The 21,700-nt window shown below is 45.6% G+C and overlaps 2 protein-coding genes across 7 annotated transcripts in view; one reads left to right on the forward strand and one right to left on the reverse strand.

Moving 5' to 3' along the window:
• The window catches only part of IQCK (IQ motif containing K), a 120,230-nt gene extending 109,816 nt beyond the window's left edge, over positions 1 to 10,414 (reverse strand). For both annotated transcript variants that reach the window (XR_006604335.1, XM_004750279.3), the window contains exons 1-3: positions 10,169 to 10,414; positions 2,585 to 2,649; positions 867 to 996 (exon numbers count right to left, since the gene is read on the reverse strand). Coding sequence is in view for 1 of the 2 variants with exons in the window: in XM_004750279.3 (XP_004750336.1) it covers positions 867 to 996; positions 2,585 to 2,649; positions 10,169 to 10,355 (382 nt within the window). In the remaining variant the exon portion in view is untranslated. The remainder of the gene's footprint in view (positions 1 to 866; positions 997 to 2,584; positions 2,650 to 10,168) is intronic.
• The window catches only part of KNOP1 (lysine rich nucleolar protein 1), a 51,540-nt gene continuing 40,241 nt past the window's right edge, over positions 10,402 to 21,700 (forward strand). For 3 of the 5 annotated variants that reach the window (XM_045072057.1, XM_045072053.1, XM_045072056.1), the window contains exons 1-3: positions 10,402 to 10,504; positions 13,208 to 14,130; positions 17,759 to 17,827. In XM_045072057.1, coding sequence (XP_044927992.1) covers positions 13,210 to 14,130; positions 17,759 to 17,827 — 990 coding nt within the window. In that variant the 5' untranslated portion in view covers positions 10,402 to 10,504; positions 13,208 to 13,209. The remainder of the gene's footprint in view (positions 10,505 to 13,207; positions 14,131 to 17,758; positions 17,828 to 21,700) is intronic. The other 2 variants (XM_045072054.1, XM_045072058.1) reach the window with 1 other exon arrangement.

Here is a 21,700-nt window from a genome sequence, read left to right on the forward strand (position 1 = left end):
ACCAAAAGAAGATACTGTCCGTGAAGTAACAGGACCTTAAATGTTGCATTTTACTTCAGACTGCTGAGTTGGGCTGTGTTATTCAAGAAACTGAAAATATCTTTCTGAGCCTCTGTGGACTGGCGAGGATGTGGACCGGGTCCTGCACGGGGCTGGGGCCAGAGGCACAGCAAGGAGGCCAGCGTGGCTGGAGGGGACAATAAGCAAGGGAAGTGTGGTAGCACCAAGGAGGAGAGAAACAGGTTGGGGGTACAATGGATGGGGCATTATGTCCACAATAATGGTGGTGGTGGTTGCCAAGGCCCAACGCTCACTAGCAGAGAGAACAGAACAAAATGGTAGGAGAGGTCTGGCCCCAGGGAGGGCCTGAGGAACTGGCCCCAGGGAGAAGATGGAGAAAGTCTACACCTCTGACTTCAACCCACAAGACAGGGCAGCGTGATACTTTCATCCACCTTTTAGATTCCCCACTTTGATTTGAATGAAGAATCAAGGTATGCTTGCTGTTATTTATCATCTTTCTTATATTTCATCCTTAAAGATAAACCAGTAGGATAAAGTTACTTCTCTTAGAAATAAAAATTAAGGGGCGCCTGGCTGGCTCAATCAGTAGAGTATGTGACTCTTGATCTCAGGGTCACGAGTTAAAACCCCTTGTTGGGCATGGAACCTACTTAAAAAAAAATTTTTTTTTAATATAAGAAAATTCTGATACGTATTAAAAAAAAAACAAAAGATAAAATTAAACTTAAAATAAGAAGATATTCTTTCATATTTTTGTGGTCTCCCTGAGGTCTGTCCACCCCATTCCCACCCTGTAGTTTTGCAATATTACAAGTCCCACATTATAAATCTCCCTTACTTACAGGTTTTTGGATCAACTGTTTCCAACTTGACTTGAGGACAGAGTACATGCGAGTCCATGGTCAAATGAGGAGCTGAATAAACGTGCTCTGTATTGAAGCCATGGAGAACCGTTTCCTCTAATGGTGAAACCTGATGGCGGGGGGGTGGGGGGTCGAATCAAGTCATATAAATAGTTTAAATAACTGTATTTTCCTGTGTAACCTAACAAAGGATAAAATTCTGTTTTAACTTCAGGTTCAAGGGGCACAATGAGTACAAATCTTTGTGCCCTCTTCCCTTCTGGGACACCTAGAAATGACAATCAAGGAATAAAGCCCTAATAGAGAAAAAGAACAGGAGAACCGTTATTGGATGCAAGATTTGCAAACATTTCCAAAAGTAAGAGATGAAGCCTGTGGTCAAGGAAGAGAGGAAAGGGTAACCCAGGATCCATAAGAGGAAACGGTGCCAGTGGATGGGAGTCCCTCTTCCCAACAAAATTCCAGAAGGCTTTAATCCCCTCAGAGGATGGGAATGAGAAAAAGAATGATAAACAGGAGGGGTTAAGTGAAAATCCAGCTGGGGCTCCACTGGCCTGCTGTCTGCATTTCCCCTCCTCCTGCTTCTGCTCCTTTCAATATACATAAAGCTCCACTCCCACCCTGTTTTATATCCAGTTCTCTCTCCTTGCCAGTGACTCTAGTGATTTCCAATGACTCCTAGGATTGGCCAAGCTGATAGATGAAAGGAGAGGAGGAAAAAAAAAAAAAAAAAAGCTCTCCATTGATTTGGAGGCTCTCTGCCTGCAACCCTGAAGAAAAGTCTTCATTAGACAATCACTCCCCACCAGCTCCTAGTCAATGTTTCTATTCATAGAAGAGACTCATCCAGAAGACAAATGCACATGGATGACTGCAGAAGAAAATCATACCAGCTACACAGAAAAATCCACTCAGATCCCCATTTTAAATTTTGAAAAAGTAACAAAAGTTCTCTACACAAAAACATCAGCAGCATAAAGGACAGATATCAAGATTTACCAAGAAAAACGGACTCCAGAAAAAACACAATTCAGGGAAGGGAACTGTAATTGGTATCTGCAGAGACATTGGAGAAAGCATTACATCCACAGAGCAAGAACAGGATGCTACGAAAAAAGAACAATCACAGGCAAGAAATTCTTAGAATCTCTAGTAGTGGTGGCTGCAATAACCTACTGGAATTCTAGAGACTTAGGTCTGGGTCCTAGCTCTGTGACTCTGTTCAATTCCCTGAATCTCTCAGAGCCTTGCTTTTTTAAACTCCATTAAGCCCTTATTTTACTTCAAGTATACGGTCTGAGGGCCCCCCTTCCTTGGCCCTCTTAGAAAGGTTTTTTTCATCTTGCCCACACTGGTATGCATAGAGAAATGTGCTCTCTCCCCAAGTATGCCCAACATGGGCATGTGTTGGCTCCTTCAGAAAGAACTTTCTCATCCAGGATCTCATCTGAGCCCCAGAGAGGTCCTGTGAGTTAGTCAAGGATTATCTGCTCCATTTACCAGAGGTGGAAACTGAGGGTCAGAAGGGTTATATGATGCCCTCTAAGTGACACCATTAGTAGTAGTAGAGCTAGGACTGGCCCCAATTTCTGGTTCTAATTCCGGTGCCTTCCCTTTCCCACCTCCTTAACTCATGACATCAGCACGATTGTCGCATAAGAGCCTTTCGTTTAGGTTGGGGCCTGGATGATACTCACAGAAATCATAGCTTCTTGTTTGACTTTACATCCCTCTGGAAAGGGAGGCAGCTCAGCTTCATACTCTAAAGGGAGCAGGGGAAAAAAAAAAATCCTTAATTCCACACTTCATTGCAGTTTGTAATACAATTTCCTTTCCTCTGAAGAAAACATTCTTAAATCTTAATTTGGTTGATGTTTTATTGAAATGAAAACAACTGGCTACTATAGGTTAATAACTACTGTGAACCACCTTATTTAAAAGAATCAGCTGGAAAACTTTAAAAATACTGATTCCCAGGCCTTCACCCTAGATCCATTGAATCAGAGTGTTCGGGCCCAACTCCAGAAAGTTATTTTCTGAGATGATTGTTCCCTTGTATGCCAGACTCAAGGCTTTATGTAAGAATTTGAGCCTCTTTTGCTGAGAAGGTACAACTTTAGATTTTGCTCCCAAATTATGATAACTACATGGAATAAAAGGAGGAAGAGGATGGGACAGAGGCCAAGGGAAGACACCAATAGCTACGTAGAGAGGAGGGGAGGAAAGGATAAAGAGGAGCACATGGGGGGAGGGCACCGGAAAAGCAACAGAGAGATGAGCTGTGTCTTGCAGCCATGAGGATGAGCATGAAGGCAGGATGGCCTGATTGGGGTATGCATCTGGAAGAGCAATCCCATAAAGACCCCACTACTCAAAGTGTGCCCAAGAACCAACAGCATCAGCATCTCTGGGGAGTTAGAAACGCAACACCTCAAATCCACCCCTGACCTGCTGAATCTGAGCCTTCATTTTAAGAAGATTCCAGGTGACTTGTATGCACAAGTGAGAGTAGTTCTGCTTTAAACTCCAGTAGCTTCCTATCCTGGCTGCACATAAGAATCACTGGGGAAGGGGTGCGTGGGTGGCTCAGTGGGTTAAGCCTCTGCCTTCGGCTCAGGTCATGATCTCAGGGTCCTGGGATTGAGCCCCGCATCAGGCTCTCTGCTCAGCGGGGAGCCTACTTCCCCCTCTCTCTCTGCCTCTCTGCCTACTCGTGGTCTCTGTTTGTCAAATAAATAAATAAAATCTTAAAAAAAAAAAAAAAAAGAATCACTGGGGAACTTTTTGAAAATAACTTTCTGGAGTTGGGCCTGAACACTCTGATTCAATGGATCTAGGGTGAAGGCCTGGGAATCAGTATTTTTAAAGTTTTCCAGCTGATTCTTTTTTTTTTTTTTCTTTTAGATTTTTAAAAATTTATTTATTTGACAGAGAGATTACAAGTAGGCAGAGAGGCAGGCGGGGGAGGTGGGGGGAAGCAGGCTCCCTGCTGATCAGAGAGCCTGATGCAGGGCTCAATCCCAGGACCCTGTGATTACGACCTGAGCTGAAGGCAGAGGCTTAACCCACTGAGCCACCCTCATGCCCCTAAAGTTTTCCAAGTGATTCTAATGTGCAGTGAGGTTGCCAGGTTTCAAGGCTGCTCACAGTCAACATGTTGGAAAGCCTAATGCAAAGAACAGTCCATACAAGTTCTGGAGGGTAACAAGAACTATTGCTTGGAGAGGGACAGAAGTGCTTGGGGCTAAATTAGTTACATCCCTAAAAAAGAGGGGTAAGAATATTTCTGGCAAAGTCAGTGTTTTAATGACAAATATAGTTACTTTGCAGCAATGAGGAAAAACAGTTTCTGAGCAAGATGGTATCAATGGAATGAATAAAATTGTATTGGACACATAGTTCTTTGTTACCTTGTTCCTTGTCAGTGAAGCATCTCTTGACTTTTTTTTTTCTTAACTCCTAGGTGTCAGGCTGGGGACCAGTAAGTCAGCCTGTAGGTTGCAAGCAATCTTGCCCAGTACCAGCTATATTAGTTTTCTAATGCTATGTAAAAAATCACCACAAACTTTGCAACATAAAACAACACAAATTTATTATTTCACAGTTCCCGTGGGTCAGGAGTCCAGTATGGGTCAGGATCTCATCAGGCTCAAATCAAGGTGTTGGCTGTTCATGGCTGTGATCTCATCTGAGGGGTATGTCCTCTTCTAAGATCATTGGTTGTTGGCAGGATTAGGTTTCTTGTGGCTATAGGTTTGAAGTTCCCATTTTCTTTTTGTTGGTGGGACTCTCAGCTCCAAGAGGGCACCCTCAGTCCTTGTCATGGACAGTCCACATGTGGTTATTTGCTACTTCAAGGCGAACAGGAGTCTCTTCTGCTTTAATGACTTTGACTTAAGGCTCACCTGATTAGGCCAGGCCCACTTACGGTGATCTTCCTAACTTAAAGTCAATTGATGACAAACTTCAATAATGTCTGGAAAATCCCTTGATGGCAATGCCTAGATTTGTGTTTGATTGAATATCTTGGAGATGTGTGCAGTAGGGAGTGGGAATCCTTGGAGCCATCTTAGATTTCCATCCACCATAACAGCTTGAGCTCTACCACTTTGCTTTCCTCTCAAGCAAGCATGTAAACTCGCTCTTCTTTCCCAAACACTTTGAGAAACACAAACATGGTGTGAAAACTATTTATTCAGACTTAGGATATACATATTTAGAGCTTTGATGACAAAAGCAATACACGCTATCATGAGGAAATTCCAAAAATACAGACGTCTTGTGTAAAGAGTGTAAGTCACATCCAATCCCATTATAACCCATAACCACTGTATTTCAACGTATTTACTAACATATGCATGTAACACACAAATACATTTATTTATGTTAGATCTCCTAGACCATGTCAAATCATCCATCTACTCATAGCACAGTCCTTTTTCTTCATAACCCTATCAATTTTATCCTTATTTGAAGTTTGTAAAAATTAATGACTGTGTTTAGTGAGGGAAATTGTCCGGGTCTGTTTATGCTCACCATCATATTCCCAAAGAACACTTGCTGAATGAAGGAATGAATGAATGACCAAAATGAAGAATATAGCAAGTTACTTTTGATTTTTATCTATTCTTTTGTTCACACTTACTGAGAGCCTCCTATGTGCCAAGAACCATTCTAGGTGTTGAATCTTGGCCATCTTTCAAGATCACTACATATATGATATGCCACAATTATTTAACCAGTGTACTTCATGAGTGCTTAGGTTGTTTCCAATTTTTCATTATTACAAACAATGCTGCCAGGAGCATCACCATGTATATATATATATATATATATATGGTGATATATATATTGATTGGAAAGAAGATATTATTATAGGAGTAATTCTTAGTTGTGTTCTTAATTGTTCTGTTAAAGGAAAAAATAATTTAAAATTTTGACCAAATTGACAAATGTTCCTCCAAGAAGTTTATAACAATTTATACTCCTAATAGTAAGATTGTTTCTCCAGGGTATTACCAATCTTATATATATTTAAATGATATTTTGCTTTTATTTGCATTTGTTATTTATTAAGTTTCCTTAATTCTCTGCCTCGGTTTCCTCAATTTTGCCTGTACAACAGGCAAAGCCCTGAGTTGCTGTGAGGTTTAAATGAGAGGAAAAGCTTCTAGCACAGTGTCTGGCACATACAGCAGCTCAATAAATGTTGCCATTAGTATGACTTGAGCAAATGCTAGGTGATGAACCTAAAAAAAAAAAAAAAAAGACAGGATCCAGATCATTAAGGGGCTGAGATCTTAAGCTAAAGAGTTTGTTTACCATGAAAGGTATGAAAATCATCGTAGGTCAAGGCATGATGTGGTCAGATTTGAATTTTAGAGGTGTTACTATGGAAGAGGGTCTGGATAGAGGACTTCCGCAATTAAAAAGCTATAGCAGCAGGGGCGCCTGGGTGGCTCAGTGGGTTAAGCTGCTGCCTTCGGCTTGGGTCATGATCTCGGGGTCCTGAGATCGAGTCCCGCGTCGGGCTCTCTGCTCAGCGGTGAGCCTGCTTCCTCTCTCTCTCTCTCTGCCTGCCTCTCCGTCTACTTGTGATTTCTGTCAAATAAATAAATAAAATCTTAAAAAAAAAAAAAAAGCTATAGCAGCAATCCAAACAGGGTGTAGTAAGGGCCTGATCTACAGCAGTAGCCATGAGAACTGGGGGTGGGGAGTTGGGGCTTACAAATGTTAAGCAGGTAGAATCTATAGGGATTGGAGAATGTGGGGATCATGAAAAGCAAATGGGAAACATGTTAAGATGAATCTTAATGATTCACCTTATGATGAATCCAATGAGGATTTAATGGTGAAATCCAGTGAGGATTTCTGGACTGGGTAGCTGAGTGAATGATGGTGACACTCGAGAATGAAAGTTGCTGGGTGTCTAGAATAGTGCCTGGAGTCATTCCTAGCCTAGCACTTAAAACAGTTCCCAGCATGGGTAGATAGGCTGACAGAAGAGATGAGAATAGTTTCACTGGAACCATGAGGGAAGTAGGAGCGAGTCTGCGCTGGGTTGATAAAAGGAGTGACAGTGGTATGACAAGGGCAGTGTGTTCTTTCCAGAAGCTTGGCTGAGAGAAGAAAAGGGATAAACAAGAGCTAGAAGATACTACGTGCTAAGGGAGAGGTTTTTCTCAAGATGACAGACCACAGGATGTTTGGAAGGAAAAGTCAGTAAAAAAGTTATATATATAGGAGACGGGGTGACAGAGCAGGATCCTGGGATGCCAAGAGGATGGTACCAAAGCCCAGATGCCAGCTGAGCTGCTGGTAGCAGGGTATGTGTGCAGATGCAAATACGTTAATCGGTATAAGGAAGTTGAAGGATCCCCTCCCTGCCTCCAAATGCCTGACTCTTCTCAATGAATGTCTCCTACAATTACTAAGTGATACCACCCAACATCTGAAGGGGGTTAGAAACTTGGGGCTAGGGGCGCCTGGGTGGCTCAGTGGGTTAAGCCACTGCCTTCGGCTCAGGTCATGATCTCAGGGTCCTGGGATCGAGTCCCACATCGGGCTGTCTGCTGAGCAGGGAGCCTGCTTCCCTCTCTCTCTCTCTCTCTCTCTCTGCCTGCCTCTCCATCTACTTGTGATTTCTCTCTGTCAAATAAAAAAAAAAAATTAAAAAAAAAAAAAAAAAAAAAAAAAGAAACTTGGGGCTAGTAGATGCGGGCAACGGAAGAAGCCACTGAGGGATGTTGACTGACAGGCAGTGTGAGAGCCCCCTGGTGTCACTTTTCTCCAGCTGTACTCAGCTGCTGCTCTAAGGTGACAAGGATTGATTCAGAGCTGGTCCATGCTGGTATCTGGCAGGTGGGATGAAGGAACCTGATTTTACAACAGCTGTAAGGGTTGAGGTTGCAGAGTATTTGGAGTAATGAACCAATGGCAATAATGAGGATGCTGATGAGAGTAATAACAGCATAACAAAACAGGAGACTGTAAGCTCCCAATACTTGGACTCGGTCTTCGTTAAAACCATAGTTAAATATCATGTCACAAGCAAGAATAGAAGCCTTGGCAGGAAAGAACTTTATTGATACTGCTACAAGTGCCCTTGAGGATACAAAGCTCAGAGGTAGTCATCACTGGAAAAGTTGAGAGCGAAAATTAAAATTAAAGAAAAATTACAAAGTTGTCAAGTTATATAAACACACACATGTACACACACACACACACACACAGAGCATCAGCCAGGTAGGACAGTGTTAAGTCAGATATTTACCTATTCTATATTTCTTCTTCCTGAAATTGAGTTTCTCACAGGTCTATTTGCCGTGATGAGTTGTTTTTTAATGGAGATGTACTAATAGAACGTAACAGTTAACCTCAAACATAGGATTACCACAAAGCCTGCTTTTCATGTTTGTTGTGAGGCACGAAATTTACCCATTATATGCTTGTTATAGGCAACTCCATGTTAGAACGGTTAAGAAATTCATCTGGCTTAAAATAATCATGATAGAGCCTTAGTATATAATTCACCATCTCTGACCCCATTAACTTCGTGATGTAACTCTATCACTTTGTGAGTAGCAGTTCACTTGCTTTTCAGAGAGCGTCAAACGTCTTTGTCTTTGCTTCTCCCTACAGGGCTATTTGACCAAAATAATCTTCTGACTTGAAAACACAAGGCACACCGTGTTTCACTGTTAACAACAATGAACATTTATTGAGCTCTTTCTAAATGCCTGACCCTGTGCTAATCACCTTCACAAATATTATCTTACCTGGTCCTCACATCAGCCCCGTGAGGTAGGTAAGCAGTTTCCCTTAGACAACACACCAGTAATAAACTCTGTTACAAAGAATTGTTTGGCTTGGAGAAGTCAAAACTCCTTCCACTATTCTGGGGAAAAGACATTCACGACTACCTTCAGATATGAGTGGTTTCTTTAAGGTAGAGTGATTAACTTGGGTCATGACACCAAGGGGTTAGGACCAAAGGGTAGAAATTACAGGGAGAACTTTGATTTTTCTAAATATAATGTGAAACTGGAAAAGGAATTCAAGCATTGGATGGGAGGTGAAACAGACGGCCGCTGAGAGTTATCTATCAACTCGGAGTCCGCAATTCTCTTCCTCCTCTGTATTTTCCACTTCTTTCATATATTGGTGCATTCACTCTTTCCCCATTCAACAAACATTTCCTGGTTTGTCCGATATGGTATCCACTAACCACAGTCGCTATTTACATTTGGTTAACTTAAGTAAAATAAAAAATTTGAGTCCCAAATGCACTACCCACATTTTAAGCGCTCAAAACTATATGTGCCTTGTAGCTTCCACATTTTTTTTTTTTTTAGCTATAACTGACATTTAACATTAAATTAGTTTCAGGTGTACAACATGATCAATCAAGAGGGCTACCATATTTGAAAGTTCTGGGAAATGCTGTTTCGGATAGCTGACAGAGAATAGTCACAAGAATGAAAAATCTTGAGTTTTTGACCTTGAGGAGCTTACAATCTAGAGGAGGAAAAAAAACCACCCAATATTATTTTTTAAGAGCTCACACTTATTGAATTCTTGCTGGAAATCGGGCAGTTTGCTAAGCAGTTTCTGTGACTATTTAGGTGCAATGCTCTTAACACCATAAAACAGATGTCATTATTTTGCTCACTTTACAGAAAGGGCAGTAACTTGCTCAACGTATGTGAAAAGTACTGAAAGGCCTCATGACCGAGAGTAGTGTAGGGCCACGAAAGAAGTTGAGCTGAACTTCATTTGGGGGAGTTTAAGGAAGATCAGAAGTGGAGAGGGATTAAAACCCAAATCTGTAGAGACCATATTTACTCAACCTGTGGGCTACAGACTTAACTAATCAGAATTACCTAGGATGCACGTTAAGAGTGCAGATTCCCTGCACCTGATTATGGGATCTGTGGGCAGGAACTGGGATCCTACGCTTTAACCAAGCTCCCCATCTCTGTCCCACAGGTTCTTTCTTATTTATTAAGTGGGGCTGGAGAGCCACTGTCCACAGCACTGGGTCCCCTTTGTTCCGCTTTCCCCTGGCTTCCCTGGCTTTAATTTGAGTACGGATCAAGGTGGAAGCCAGCGGTGCGACACCGCGCACCAAAGTCTCGGAGCCTCAGTTTCCCCGTCCGTGAAATGGAGATCCTGGCGGGCCTGCCGCGCGGCTACCACGGGGGCCACGCACGTCAGGCGCCCAGAGAACGCGGCCCCCGCCTGGCGAGTCCCGCCCCTCTCTGCCGGCCCGGGCTGCCTACCCTCGCAGATCTGCTCCCACAGGTTCTTGCCCGGAGGCTCCACGCCCTGTCCTGGCGAAGAGGGTGGCTCGGGGGACACGGTGGACACGATGGGCACTGACGTCCGCACAGTGTCCGACGACTCTGTGGAGCCGGCGGGCTCCTCGCGCTGGGTGGTGCGACCACTCGCCGGACCCTGTGCCGCCATGGCCGCGGTTTCTACGGCAACCGCCCTCCGGGCTCGGCTACGACCCGGAAGGAGCCGGAACTCAAGGAGGCGGGCCAGCGACTGGAGATTAACTTCCGGGTCGCGGCCGAGCTGGCTTTCACGTGGAGGCGGGGAAGATTGGCGTGCGGGTGAGTGCTGAGGAGCGGCACTGGAGGGGCGGCGCGGGGTCTAGAGGTGGGGTCTGGGGACTTGCGCGGAGAACTGAGGGAGAAGTGGGGGACCGGTACCCCAAATCCACACATAATCCCTCCCACCCCAGTCGCCCGTGTGCGCTCGCTCCGGCCTGGAATTTCTCCCGCCTTGAAGCCGGGTCGGGATCCCGCGTAATCCCTCCCTGTGTGTTGGTGCGGAAGCTGTGGGGCGGCGGAGCCCGTGAGGGACCGTTCTCGCCTCCTGGCTCCCTTGCTTCCTGCTCGTGAACCGGCGGCGGCCGCGGGGTGTGTGTTCCCCTGTGCAGAGCGCAGGCTGCGTTCGAGTCCTTTTTTGCCCCTTGCTGGCTGTAGGACCCAGGATAAGTAAATTCAAGTCTCGGAGCCCCGGCAAGTCTGAGATGGGGTCTTCACACCGGTCCTCGGGAGACCACCGCGAGGGTTTAAAAGAGCTTTTTGGAGAAAGTGTTTGCTTTTGTTGGAGACACACTGTAAGAGTCTTTCCTCTTGGAGCGAATTTATCTGGGGTCGCAGGGTTGACGAGCAAGATCTTCAGGGCTGTAGAGGAAGGAAGGTGCAGGGATCATGAAAAGGGATTCAATGACTCCAGCCCCCCTTTAAGGTCTTTGTTCTAATCAGATCACTTGACCACTCCTCCACCCGAGACACTCTTGGCGCTCTCGGGGCGCTCGCGCGATCATATTATTCTCTCTCTCTCTCTCTTTCTCTGTCTCTCTCCACCCTCTCCAGGTTTGCACCTTCTTCCTTTGCAGGCCCCTTTTCCTCTGCCCTCCTGCTTCCCTGAGGTCTTAGGCTCATTCTTTTCGAGGCTTAATTACCATCCATATATTTATTTATGAGTGTTTTTTTTTTTAAAAAAACTTCATGTCAGCCCAGTCACCCCCCGAGCCTCGAACCCACATATCCACCTGTCCACCGAATATCTTCCTGTCCACTTGCATAGCTCAAGGCATCTGCAAACCAGCCTGTCTCCTGCAGCCCCTAACTGCCCGCCTTCAGTTCCTTTTTTTTTTAAAGGGGTTAACACCACCATCCCGCAGTTGCCTTAGCTGGAAACCTCTGTTCTAGAAACTTTCCAGACAACTGGGAAGCCGGATTAGATGAACTTCATTACCCTGACCTCACCACTAGCCTTGCTTTTATCACCATATCTTCATTATCACACCTCTTCTCAGCCTACACCTGTTTCCTGATAGCAGGTGTTTTATCTTGTTCCTCTCTGTATCTCTGGCACTCATTCATTTAGTGAGTATTTGTCGAACACCCGCTGTGTGTCAGGTGCAGAGCTAGGCTTTGGGAATACAGCACAAAACAGGACAAGAGTGAATAGAGAGGGTATGTCCTTGACTTCCCAGGTGCTCCTGGCCTGAGTTATAAATGAACTTGAGCTGTGGCTTAGTCCTGGCCTGGCTCTTCGAAGCTGCTAATGGTGTGGCATTAGCCACATGTGAGCCCAGTGTGGCTCCCTGGGGGCATCGAGGCTAAAGAGAGCTTCAGGGTGGAGAAACTCCCGACCTTTCCCTCCCACTGTCCAAACCTCCTGTGGTTCCCTGGGTGTCTCCATGTCACCTAGTCCAGGGAACAGCAGGAGCTTGTGTGTGGTGACTGGAGAGAAGTGGCCCAGCTGGAAGATAAAATGGACTTGGAGCATCAGCCCCTTCCCACAGTTGCCTACATGACATTCGCCCCCGCCCCCCAAAGCTGGGCTTTCTAGGTTGCTCTGTGTCATCTTCAATTGCTAAATATTGGTAATCTGAAAATTTAGAAATAGTGAAGCAGGCAGGGTGTGGCCCCCAACACCTCCCCAATCCCTGGCAGCATTTGATCTGGTTCAGTACCTCTTTATGGATGGGGAACCTGAGGCCGAAAGAAACCAACGCTATGGAGCAAAGGGCGTCAGTAATCATTTGAACCTAGGTCTTGTCAGTCTTAGCTGGGGCTGCCTTCATCATATCTTGTTACCGTTCTTATTACTGGCCACGCGGGAAGGTAGGTAGGAGGGAAAGTCACCCAGGGGGCAGGTGGGGGGAATTAATTTCCAGACACAAAGGAAAAGAGTTGCTTAAATGAACTAAGGTAAGGGGTTAATTGTGCCATAGTTATTGCCTCTGGTGGGAATTAGCAAGTAGAGTTGACCTCAGGATTTCTGTCCCCTTCATTCAGTGAAAGGTAAGCCCCTGAGGAGAGCATTTGATCTCTGATTTGATTGCAGTTGTATCTTCAATGGCCGGCACAGGGTAGGCAGTGGGTAAATTTGTTTAATGGGTGACTAGGATCAGAGATTTAAGGAAGGCAGTGAGAAAGAGAATCCCTTTCCAGGGGTTATTGTATATTCTTGCCCTTTGAGAGGGAAGTGGTCTATTTACCATCCCTTCCCCCCCCCCCCCCATTTTCCAGATGGGAACATTAATGTTCAGAGAGGTTGTGTGACTGGGGTTTAAGTTAATGAGGGAGCAGTTTGAATTTGAACTTGGGGCTGTCTGAATTTAAATTCCATTCTACTTCTTTCATCACATTTTCCTTTGTCGCAAGGAATGAGTCCCATTTTCCCATCTAACATTTCAGGTTAGCCACTCAGAATTGTGGCTCTTGGCACTAACTAGCCGAATTGTACATGGGGTGGTTTGGTATGGAAATAACTTGTACCATTTCTCTTTTCAGGAATGATCACGAAAACCCACAAAGGAGACCCGGGCCTTGGGGTCCCAGAGAAAAAGAAGAAGAAAAAGAAGGTAGTCAAAGAACCAGAGACTCAGTACTCAGTTTTAAACAGTGATAATTACTTCACTGAGATCTGTCCCACAAGAGCAACATTCCCCTCGAAGAGTGTGGAGGTAGGGCAGGCATCTGAGATGCCTCTGGTGAAGAAAAAGAAGAAAAAGAAGGGCCTTAGTACCCTCTGCCAGGAGCACCTAGAACCCGAGACCGTGTTACGTGCTGGACGGACAGAGAAGTTGGCCACCCCCAGGAAGCAGGTTCTTGGTTCATCTGCGTTCCAAGGTGGGGAGAAGAAAAAAAAGAGGAAGTCCTTAAAACCTCTGGCCATGCCTTCTAGCTCAAGAGGGAGGACCTCCCCAGACACTAGACAGGTTGAGGAGGTGACCAGAGTTGGCAAGAAGCCCAAAAAACACAAGAAGGAGAAGAAGGCCCGGGAGGCTGCAGCTGCCTCGGCCAAGGACCCTTGTTTCCGTGAGTTTGGGGATACTCTGTACACTTGCTCAGTGGGGAAGGATGGTGCGGAGCAGACAGGCTCAGGGCAGAAACGGAAACAGGGCAGCCCCAGGGAATGCAACGTGAAGATGAAGAAGAAAAAGAAAATCCACCTTAAGGGAGATACCTCCGTAGAAGAGCACCTTGAGTGTTCCAAGTCTGTGGAGAGCAGCCCTAGGAAAGGAACGAAGATGCCAGTCAAACTTGAGGCTCCAGAATACATCCCAATAGGACATAACCCCAAGTACCCCGCAAAGAGGAAAATGAAGTCCAAGAAAAAGGTAGAGCAGCCAGGTATTGAGGAGCCAGCTCTGAAGAGGAGTAAAAAGAAGAAGGTGAAAGAGAGCAAAGTAGTGGAAGAACCTTGGGAAGAGGTAGGCATTTCTTCAGAATTAGACTCTGCTTTGGGAGAATAAGGATGGAAATTGGGATGGGGGGAACGAGAGAGAGAACGAGAGAAATAAATGTGTTTGTGTGAGTGTGTGTGTGTATGTGTGTGTGTGACATTTGTAGCCACCAGAACCCTGATAAAACTGACTTCAGCCAGAAAAGAGATCTGTTGAGACATGTAACTGAAAAGGTTAAAAGCTATTTAATTTCAGATATGGCTGGATCTAGGGGCTCATGGAATATCCTCAGTATTAAGGGTTTCCCTTGTTATTGAAACTCTAACCAGGTCCTCACTATCTCCACTCAAGATCTGAATAAATTGGAATAAATTTTTTAGCTGAATCTCTCCCTTTCTGAACTGTTGCCTCTCGCTGTCCAAAACTCAGGAACCAAATAGTTTGAGTTAACATGGTCTGTGGCTATCCGAGCTTATTTTCTATGCTCCGTGTACATGATTTAGTGATCAAATAGATTTGGATCGCAGGAGGTACCAGTGTGCCTTTCTCCAGCTCTTCATATTTTTTTTTCTTCGTTGGTTTTGGTCCTTCCCACCCCACAGCAAGATGGTCTCAGTAGCTCCAGGATTTCATCCTAGTAGTTAGGTTACCTCCAAAGGGAGAGAGCGCCCCTCCGAGAAACAATTACAGAAGTTTCAGGGCTGCTCTCACACGCATCGATTAGATCACATAAGCTGGAAGCCCTGACCTTAAGCCAGGGCGGGGGGACCTAGGGAATCCATCCCATCTGAACCCCACTGTCTGTGGTCAGGGGGAAAAGACAGTTTTTAAGAGGAAAACCCGGTCCTGATTGCCAGGAGGAAGGGAAGAGTTGATGGTCTGATGAAGACAACAGAGATCCACTGTCTCCATCCTGACAAGCTTCCTTGAGTGCAGGAAGGAATGGAGGAGATGAGCCTGAGCTCTTGGACTCCGGGGGCCGTGTCTGTACCAGGGCCATACCTCCATTCCTCTCTTTGGGGTATGTGTATGCATGTGCGGAGGTAATGAGGTGGTACGTGTCCTACTCCAGGCGGATGTCTGGCCTGTTGGGGTAGCGATGGCTGGAATTTCTTGAACACCTAATCATGTGCCTGGCACTAAGCTAATGCTCCCCAGGTATTAACCCGTTTAATCCTCACATCAGTCTTGTGAAATCACTGCTGTGGTCATCCTCATTTAACAGACAAGGAAACAGATTCAGAGGAGTTAAATACCTTGTTCAAGATCACCCATCTGGTACAGTGTGGGGCTGGGCTTTAAACCCAATCTGGCTTCTGAACTTGAGGTTTCATCCTTTCTCAGAAGCTGCCTTGTAACTTCTCATAGATTCCAGTATCATTAGAGCCCAAGAAGTGACTGTTTTATATTGGAACAAGCTGGATTCTCCTCTCAGTTCTATATCAGCTAGCTACGTGAGCTCAGACCACCCACTGTCCTGTGGTCCTCAAGTAAGAATGATGGCTACTGTGTACTGAGCACTTAACTGAAGTTTGACTCTGGCGTTGGAGGGGCTCAGTTAATACTGACTGATGGATGACCCCCCTGGGGCAAGGTCATCAGGAAGGTGTCTGTGTGGCTTGAGCTCTGCTTGGCCAGAGAGAGTTGAGGAGGCTGGCAGGGGTGGCCTCCATATCAAGGCCTAGAAGAGGTAGTTCTGGTTTCTTGATTTTTCCCAATTTTGCCCTAGTCCACTAGATTTGGTTTTAGTGGTCTCTTCAGAAGTTGTTGGGGCCAAGAAGAACCCCAGAGGTGGGAGCCTAACCCCTATCAGAATCTAGGACCCCTTCTCTCTGGAGTCTAGTGAAAGGTCACTCCCCTCTGTTTCACATCTCCTGCGATGGGGGCTCTGCTGCCAAGGACAAGCCCACCGAGTCAGGAAACACACATATCTTCAAGGTCTGGATGGGTGATGTGTGTGAACAGAGCCTTTGAGGGATCATGACACGTGATGCTGGGTGCCAGGCAGAGCACACCTAAAGTAAGGATGTCGGAAACATGGCACTTGTCATTACCAAAGGACCAGGGAAAGTGGCTGGCCCAAGGTTTCACTGTCAGAGGGTTCCATGGGGGCTGAAGCCAGTGAGAGAGTGTGGCACATGTAAGCATGCCCAGGGCAGGCCCAGTGAGGTTGCCATATGGGAGCAGAGACCTGTAAGCAGCGTCTGCTGTCAGTTGTGCAGCGGGAACAGCCAGCGCAGGGGGTCTGGAAAGAACAAAGTGTAGCGGGAGCTGGGAGTTAGGGGACCAAGTGCGAGAGACCAGAGAGGCCACAGGAGCCTTGTGTAAACAGGTCTGAGAGCCTCTGGAGGATTTTGGGGAGTGAAGTGCTGTGATCCAATTGAGTTACTAAATTTCTATTTTATTTAAGATTTTTTTTTTCAAAGATTTATTTATTTGAGAGAGTGCTCACGTGCAGAAGCGGGAGAGGGAGAAAGAATCTTAAGCATACTGCACACCAAGTGCAGAGCCCGATATGGGGCCCAATCTCAGGACCCTGAGATCAGGACCTGAGCTGAAACCAAGAGCCAGATGCTTAATCTACTGTGCCACCCAGGTTCCCCTTAAATTTTTACTTTCTTAATTGAGCTATAGTTGACATATAACATGGTATAAGTTTAAGGTGAATATATAACGTGTTTCACTTGAGGGTTTAAAAAATTTTTTTTTTAAAGTATTTGTTACAGAGCACGTGTGCATACCCACAAGTGGGTAAAGGAGGGGAGAGGAGCAGAGGGAGAAGGACAAGTAGACTCTGCTGAGTGTGAAGCCCAATGTACAGCTTGATCCCACAACCCTAAGATCATGACCTGAGCCAAAATCAGGAGTTGGACACTTAAACCGACTGAGCCACCCAGACGCCCCAAGATTTTATTTTTAAGTACTCTCTATACCCAGTGTGCGGCTCAAACCTACAACCCCAAGATCAAGAGTCTCATGCTCTACTAACTGAGACAGCCAGGTGCCCCTCCAGTTGAGGTTTTAAAGCTCATCTGAGCTGCTGTGCATCATGGAGCAAGGTTGGGGGGTGAGAAAGCAGGTGTTAAAGGCTTGTGCTTGTCCAGGCAGAAGAGAAGGCAGTGACTGGGAGTGGGGTAGGAGGGGGAGCAGTGTGGAGGAGAGAACTGGGTTTGGGTCTCTCTCCCCACACCCCCCAATCAGGGCCCCACCTGTCCCTTGCTAGCTGGTTCCCATCCCCCCACCACCAACCGGACCCCTGGCCTCCCCCCTCTTACTGGTTTGGTGCCATGGGAGATAAGATGATGTCCGTGTGGCAGGAAAGGTGCACCAAGCCTAAGTCAGGAGACATGCATTAGTGTCAGCCCTGTCCCTGAGCTGTGGTGGGGGCAGGGGGTGACTTCCTGATGGTCGCTTCACCTCTCTAAGCCTTAGTTTCTTCAGATGTCAGATAGGTCAGTGCCGTTGTTTTGAGGGGCGAATCAGTGAGAATAGTTCCACGATTCCACAAGAGGGTGTCAGAAGTTCTGTAAGTGGCAGGGGTTAAGGAGGTAGTGTGGTCTTGGATCTTTTCTGGACTCTGATGCTCTCCCTGCTGAGCTGCCCGGGCAGAGGCCTTTGCATGCCTGACTCTTACTCCATTTGCCCTTTTGTGCAGGAGCCTGACCCAGACTTAGAGGTGGTGTTGGAAAAGAAAGGCAACATGGATGAGGCGCACATAGACCAGGTATGCCCCAGGTCCTCACCCCTCTTCCGTGTGTCTTGCCACCCGCCAGTCACACTTTTGTCTCCTCCAAGGCAACAAGATTCTGGTCTGAGAGGTGTCAGGGACCCCAGAAGCCACCAGCCAACCTCTGGCACACTTCTGGTGGCAGGGAACTTGTGGCCTCCCCCACTTCATGCTGGGAGACCACTTTACTACCACAGCTTTGACTCAGTGGCCAACGTGTCATTCAGAATCCCAGGCTGAGGCTCTCCTGCTTGTAATTGCTGCAGGGGGAGACAGAGTGTGACCCCAGGAACTGTAGCCAGGGCAGGGAGCATGTGCTCAATCAGGCCCGTGCTTTGCCATCTCCTGGCCTCGATTCAGGAGTGTTGAGAGAAGTTATTCTACTGTGGATCTTCTTCTGCCGTACCCACATCTGTAGGTAGATGCAGCCTGTACTGGAGCATGACCTTCTGGAATTGGGGTATTTGTATGGTTCTGGACCAAATGACACCTGGCCGGACAGGGTGGTAACAGCCTAGGCTTGGCTTTGTACCATTACTAATGAGGTGAACTTGGGCAGTCACTGAGCTCATTGATCCTCGTATAGGTGGCTGCGAAGACCGAATGAGGTCATGTTTGTGAGGCACTTAGCAGCTTAATAAGTGGCAGCTATTACCCTGACCACGTCCTCTTGCTTTGTCAGCAAGTAATTGCTGGAGAGAAGCGACAGGGTGTGATGCAGAGATGACCCCTGGTCCATGGCCCTTCTACTCCAGGAGAAAAGGAAACCAGAGAGTGCTAGCAGATGAGCGGAATATGAGGAGGCTTGTAAGATGTCACAGAAGTTCCAAATCGAATGCCTCTGAGGCCCTGGGGAACTCTCCCTGGAGGTGATACATTGAAGTGGGGGCCATGAGATGATGCTGACAGCCCAGGAGCGGGCCTAGCACGAAGCACAAGCCCCTCAGAGTGGGAGCTCCCCAGCCTTCTGCAGGTCGAAGGCACACTGCTCCCCAGGGTCAGGGCCGAAGGTAATGAGCTGGGCAGCCGCACAGAGAGGACAAAGGTGGGGCCCTGACCTGACTGGGACCTTCCATCAGTTCCTTTCCCAGGTGCCCTCAGCCAGTCAGGAAGCAAAGTCTGGAATTCTGAGAGTGTACTTCCTATGGGCAAGGCCCCGCCAACAACCCTTTATTTCTTTTTTGTGCCTGCTGAGTACTTTGATTACTTGACAATTTTTAAGAAGACTTTTAACCATTTCCTGGGTGCTGCATTACCTCAGTGTAAGTGCAGCTTTCTGTTTTATCTCTCGTGTTGTCCCCAAAAGTGCTAAAAGTTTACTGTTAAAAAAATTGCAACCTGAAAAGAAAGGCACCCTGAAATCCTACCACCTAATAATGATCATTGTTAGCTCTTTGTTATAGTCTTCCAGATTTTTCCTTTGTAACTATATATGTGTAATTTTAAAGCACTGTGCAATCCTGCTATGTATACTGTTCTTTTTTTTTTTTTTTCTTTTTTTTTAATTTTTTATTTTTTATAAACATATATTTTTATCCCCAGGGGTACAGGTCTGTGAATCACCAGGTTTACACACTTCACAGCACTCACCAAATCACATACCCTCCCCAATGTCCATAATCCCACCCCCTTCTCCCAAACCCCCTCCCCCCGGCAACCCTCAGTTTGTCCTGTGAGATTAAGAGTCACTTAAGGTTTGTCTCCCTCCCAATCCCATCTTGTTTCATTTATTCTTCTTCTACCCACTTAAGCCTCCATGTTGCATCACCACTTCCTCATATCAGGGAGATCATATGATAGTTGTCTTTCTCTGCTTGACTTATTTCGCTAAGCATGATACGCTCTAGTTCCATCCACGTTGTTGCAAATGGCAAGATTTCATTTCTTTTGATGGCTGCATAGTATTCCATTGTGTATATATACCACATCTTCTTGATCCATTCATCTGTTGATGGACATCTAGGTTCTTTCCATAGTTTGGCTATTGTGGACATTGCTGCTATAAACATTCGGGTGCATGTGCCCCTTTGGATCACTACATTTGTATCTTTAGGGTAAATACCCAATAGTGCAATTGCTGGGTCGTAGGGCAGTTCTATTTTCAACATTTTGAGGAACCTCCATGCTGTTTTCCAGAGTGGCTGCACCAGCTTGCATTCCCACCAACAGTGTAGGAGGGTTCCCCTTTCTCCGCATCCTCACCAGCATCTGTCATTTCCTGACTTGTTGATTTTAGCCATTCTGACTGGTGTGAGGTGATATCTCATTGTGCTTTTGATTTGTATTTCCCTGATGCCGAGTGATATGGAGCACTTTTTCATGTGTCTGTTGGCCATCTGGATGTCTTCTTTGCAGAAATGTCTGTTCATGTCCTCTGCCCATTTCTTGATTGGATTATTTGTTCTTTGGGTGTTGAGTTTGCTAAGTTCTTTATAGATTCTGGACACTAGTCCTTTATCTGATATGTCGTTTGCAAATATCTTCTCCCATTCTGTCAGTTGTCTTTTGATTTTGTTAACTGTTTCCTTTGCTGTGCAAAAGCTTTTGATCTTGATGAAATCCCAGTAGTTTCATTTTTTTCCCTTGCTTCCCTTGCCTTTTGCGTTGTTTCCTAGGAAGATGTTGCTGCGGCAGAGGTCGAAGAGGTTGCTGCCCGTGTTCTCCTCAAGGATTTTGATGGATTCCTTTCGTACATTGAGGTCCTTCATCCATTTTGAGTCTATTTTTGTGTGTGGTGTAAGGAAATGGTCCAATTTCATTTTTCTGCATGTGGCTGTCCAATTTTTCCCAGCACCATTTATTGAAGAGGCTGTCTTTTTTCCATTGGACATTCTTTCCTGCTTTGTCGAAGATTAGTTGACCATAGAGTTGAGGGTCTATTTCTGGGCTCTCTATTCTGTTCCATTGATCTATGTGTCTGTTTTTTGTGCCAGTACCATGCTGTCTTGATGATGACAGCTTTGTAATAGAGCTTGAAGTCCGGAATTGTGATGCCACCAACGTTGGCTTTCTTTTTCAATATCCCTTTGGCTATTCGAGGTCTTTTCTGGTTCCATATAAATTTTAGCATTATTTGTTCCATTTCTTTGAAAAAGATGGATGGTACTTTGATAGGAATTGCATTAAATGTGTAGATTGCTTTAGGTAGCATAGACATTTTCACAATATTTATTCTTCCAATCCAGGAGCATGGAACATTTTTCCATTTCTTTGTGTCTTCCTCAATTTCTTTCATGAGTACTTTATAGTTTTCTGAGTATAGATTCTGTGTCTCTTTGGTTAGGTTTATTCCTAGGTATCTTACGGTTTTGGATGCAATTGTAAATGGGATTGACTCCTTAATATCTCTTTCTTCTGTCTTGCTGTTGGTGTAGAGAAATGCAACTGATTTCTGTGCATTGATTTTATATCCTGACACTTTACTGACTTCCTGTATAAGTTCTAGCAGTTTTGGAGTGGAGTCTTTTGGGTTTTCCACATATAGTATCATATCATCTGCGAAGAGTGATAATTTGACTTCTTCTTTGCCGATTTGGATGCCTTTAATTTCCTTTTGTTGTCTGATTGCTGAGGCTAGGACCTCTAGTACGATGTTGAATAGCAGTGGTGATAATGGACATCCCTGCCGTGTTCCTGACCTTAGCGGAAAAGCTTTCAGTTTTTCTCCATTGAGAATGATATTTACGGTGGGTTTTTCATAGATGGCTTTGTTGATATTGAGGTATGTGCCCTCTATCCCTACACTTTGAAGAGTTTTGATCAGGAAGGGATGTTGTACTTTGTCAAATGCTTTTTCAGCATCTATTGAGAGTATCATATGGTTCTTCTTTCTTTTATTGATGTGTTATATCACATTGACTGATTTGCGGA

The sequence above is a fragment of the Mustela putorius genome, unplaced genomic scaffold, assembly GCF_011764305.1.
Source record: "Mustela putorius furo isolate JIRA1106 unplaced genomic scaffold, ASM1176430v1.1 tig00004007_pilon_pilon_pilon, whole genome shotgun sequence".
Lineage (NCBI taxonomy): Eukaryota > Metazoa > Chordata > Mammalia > Carnivora > Mustelidae > Mustela > Mustela putorius.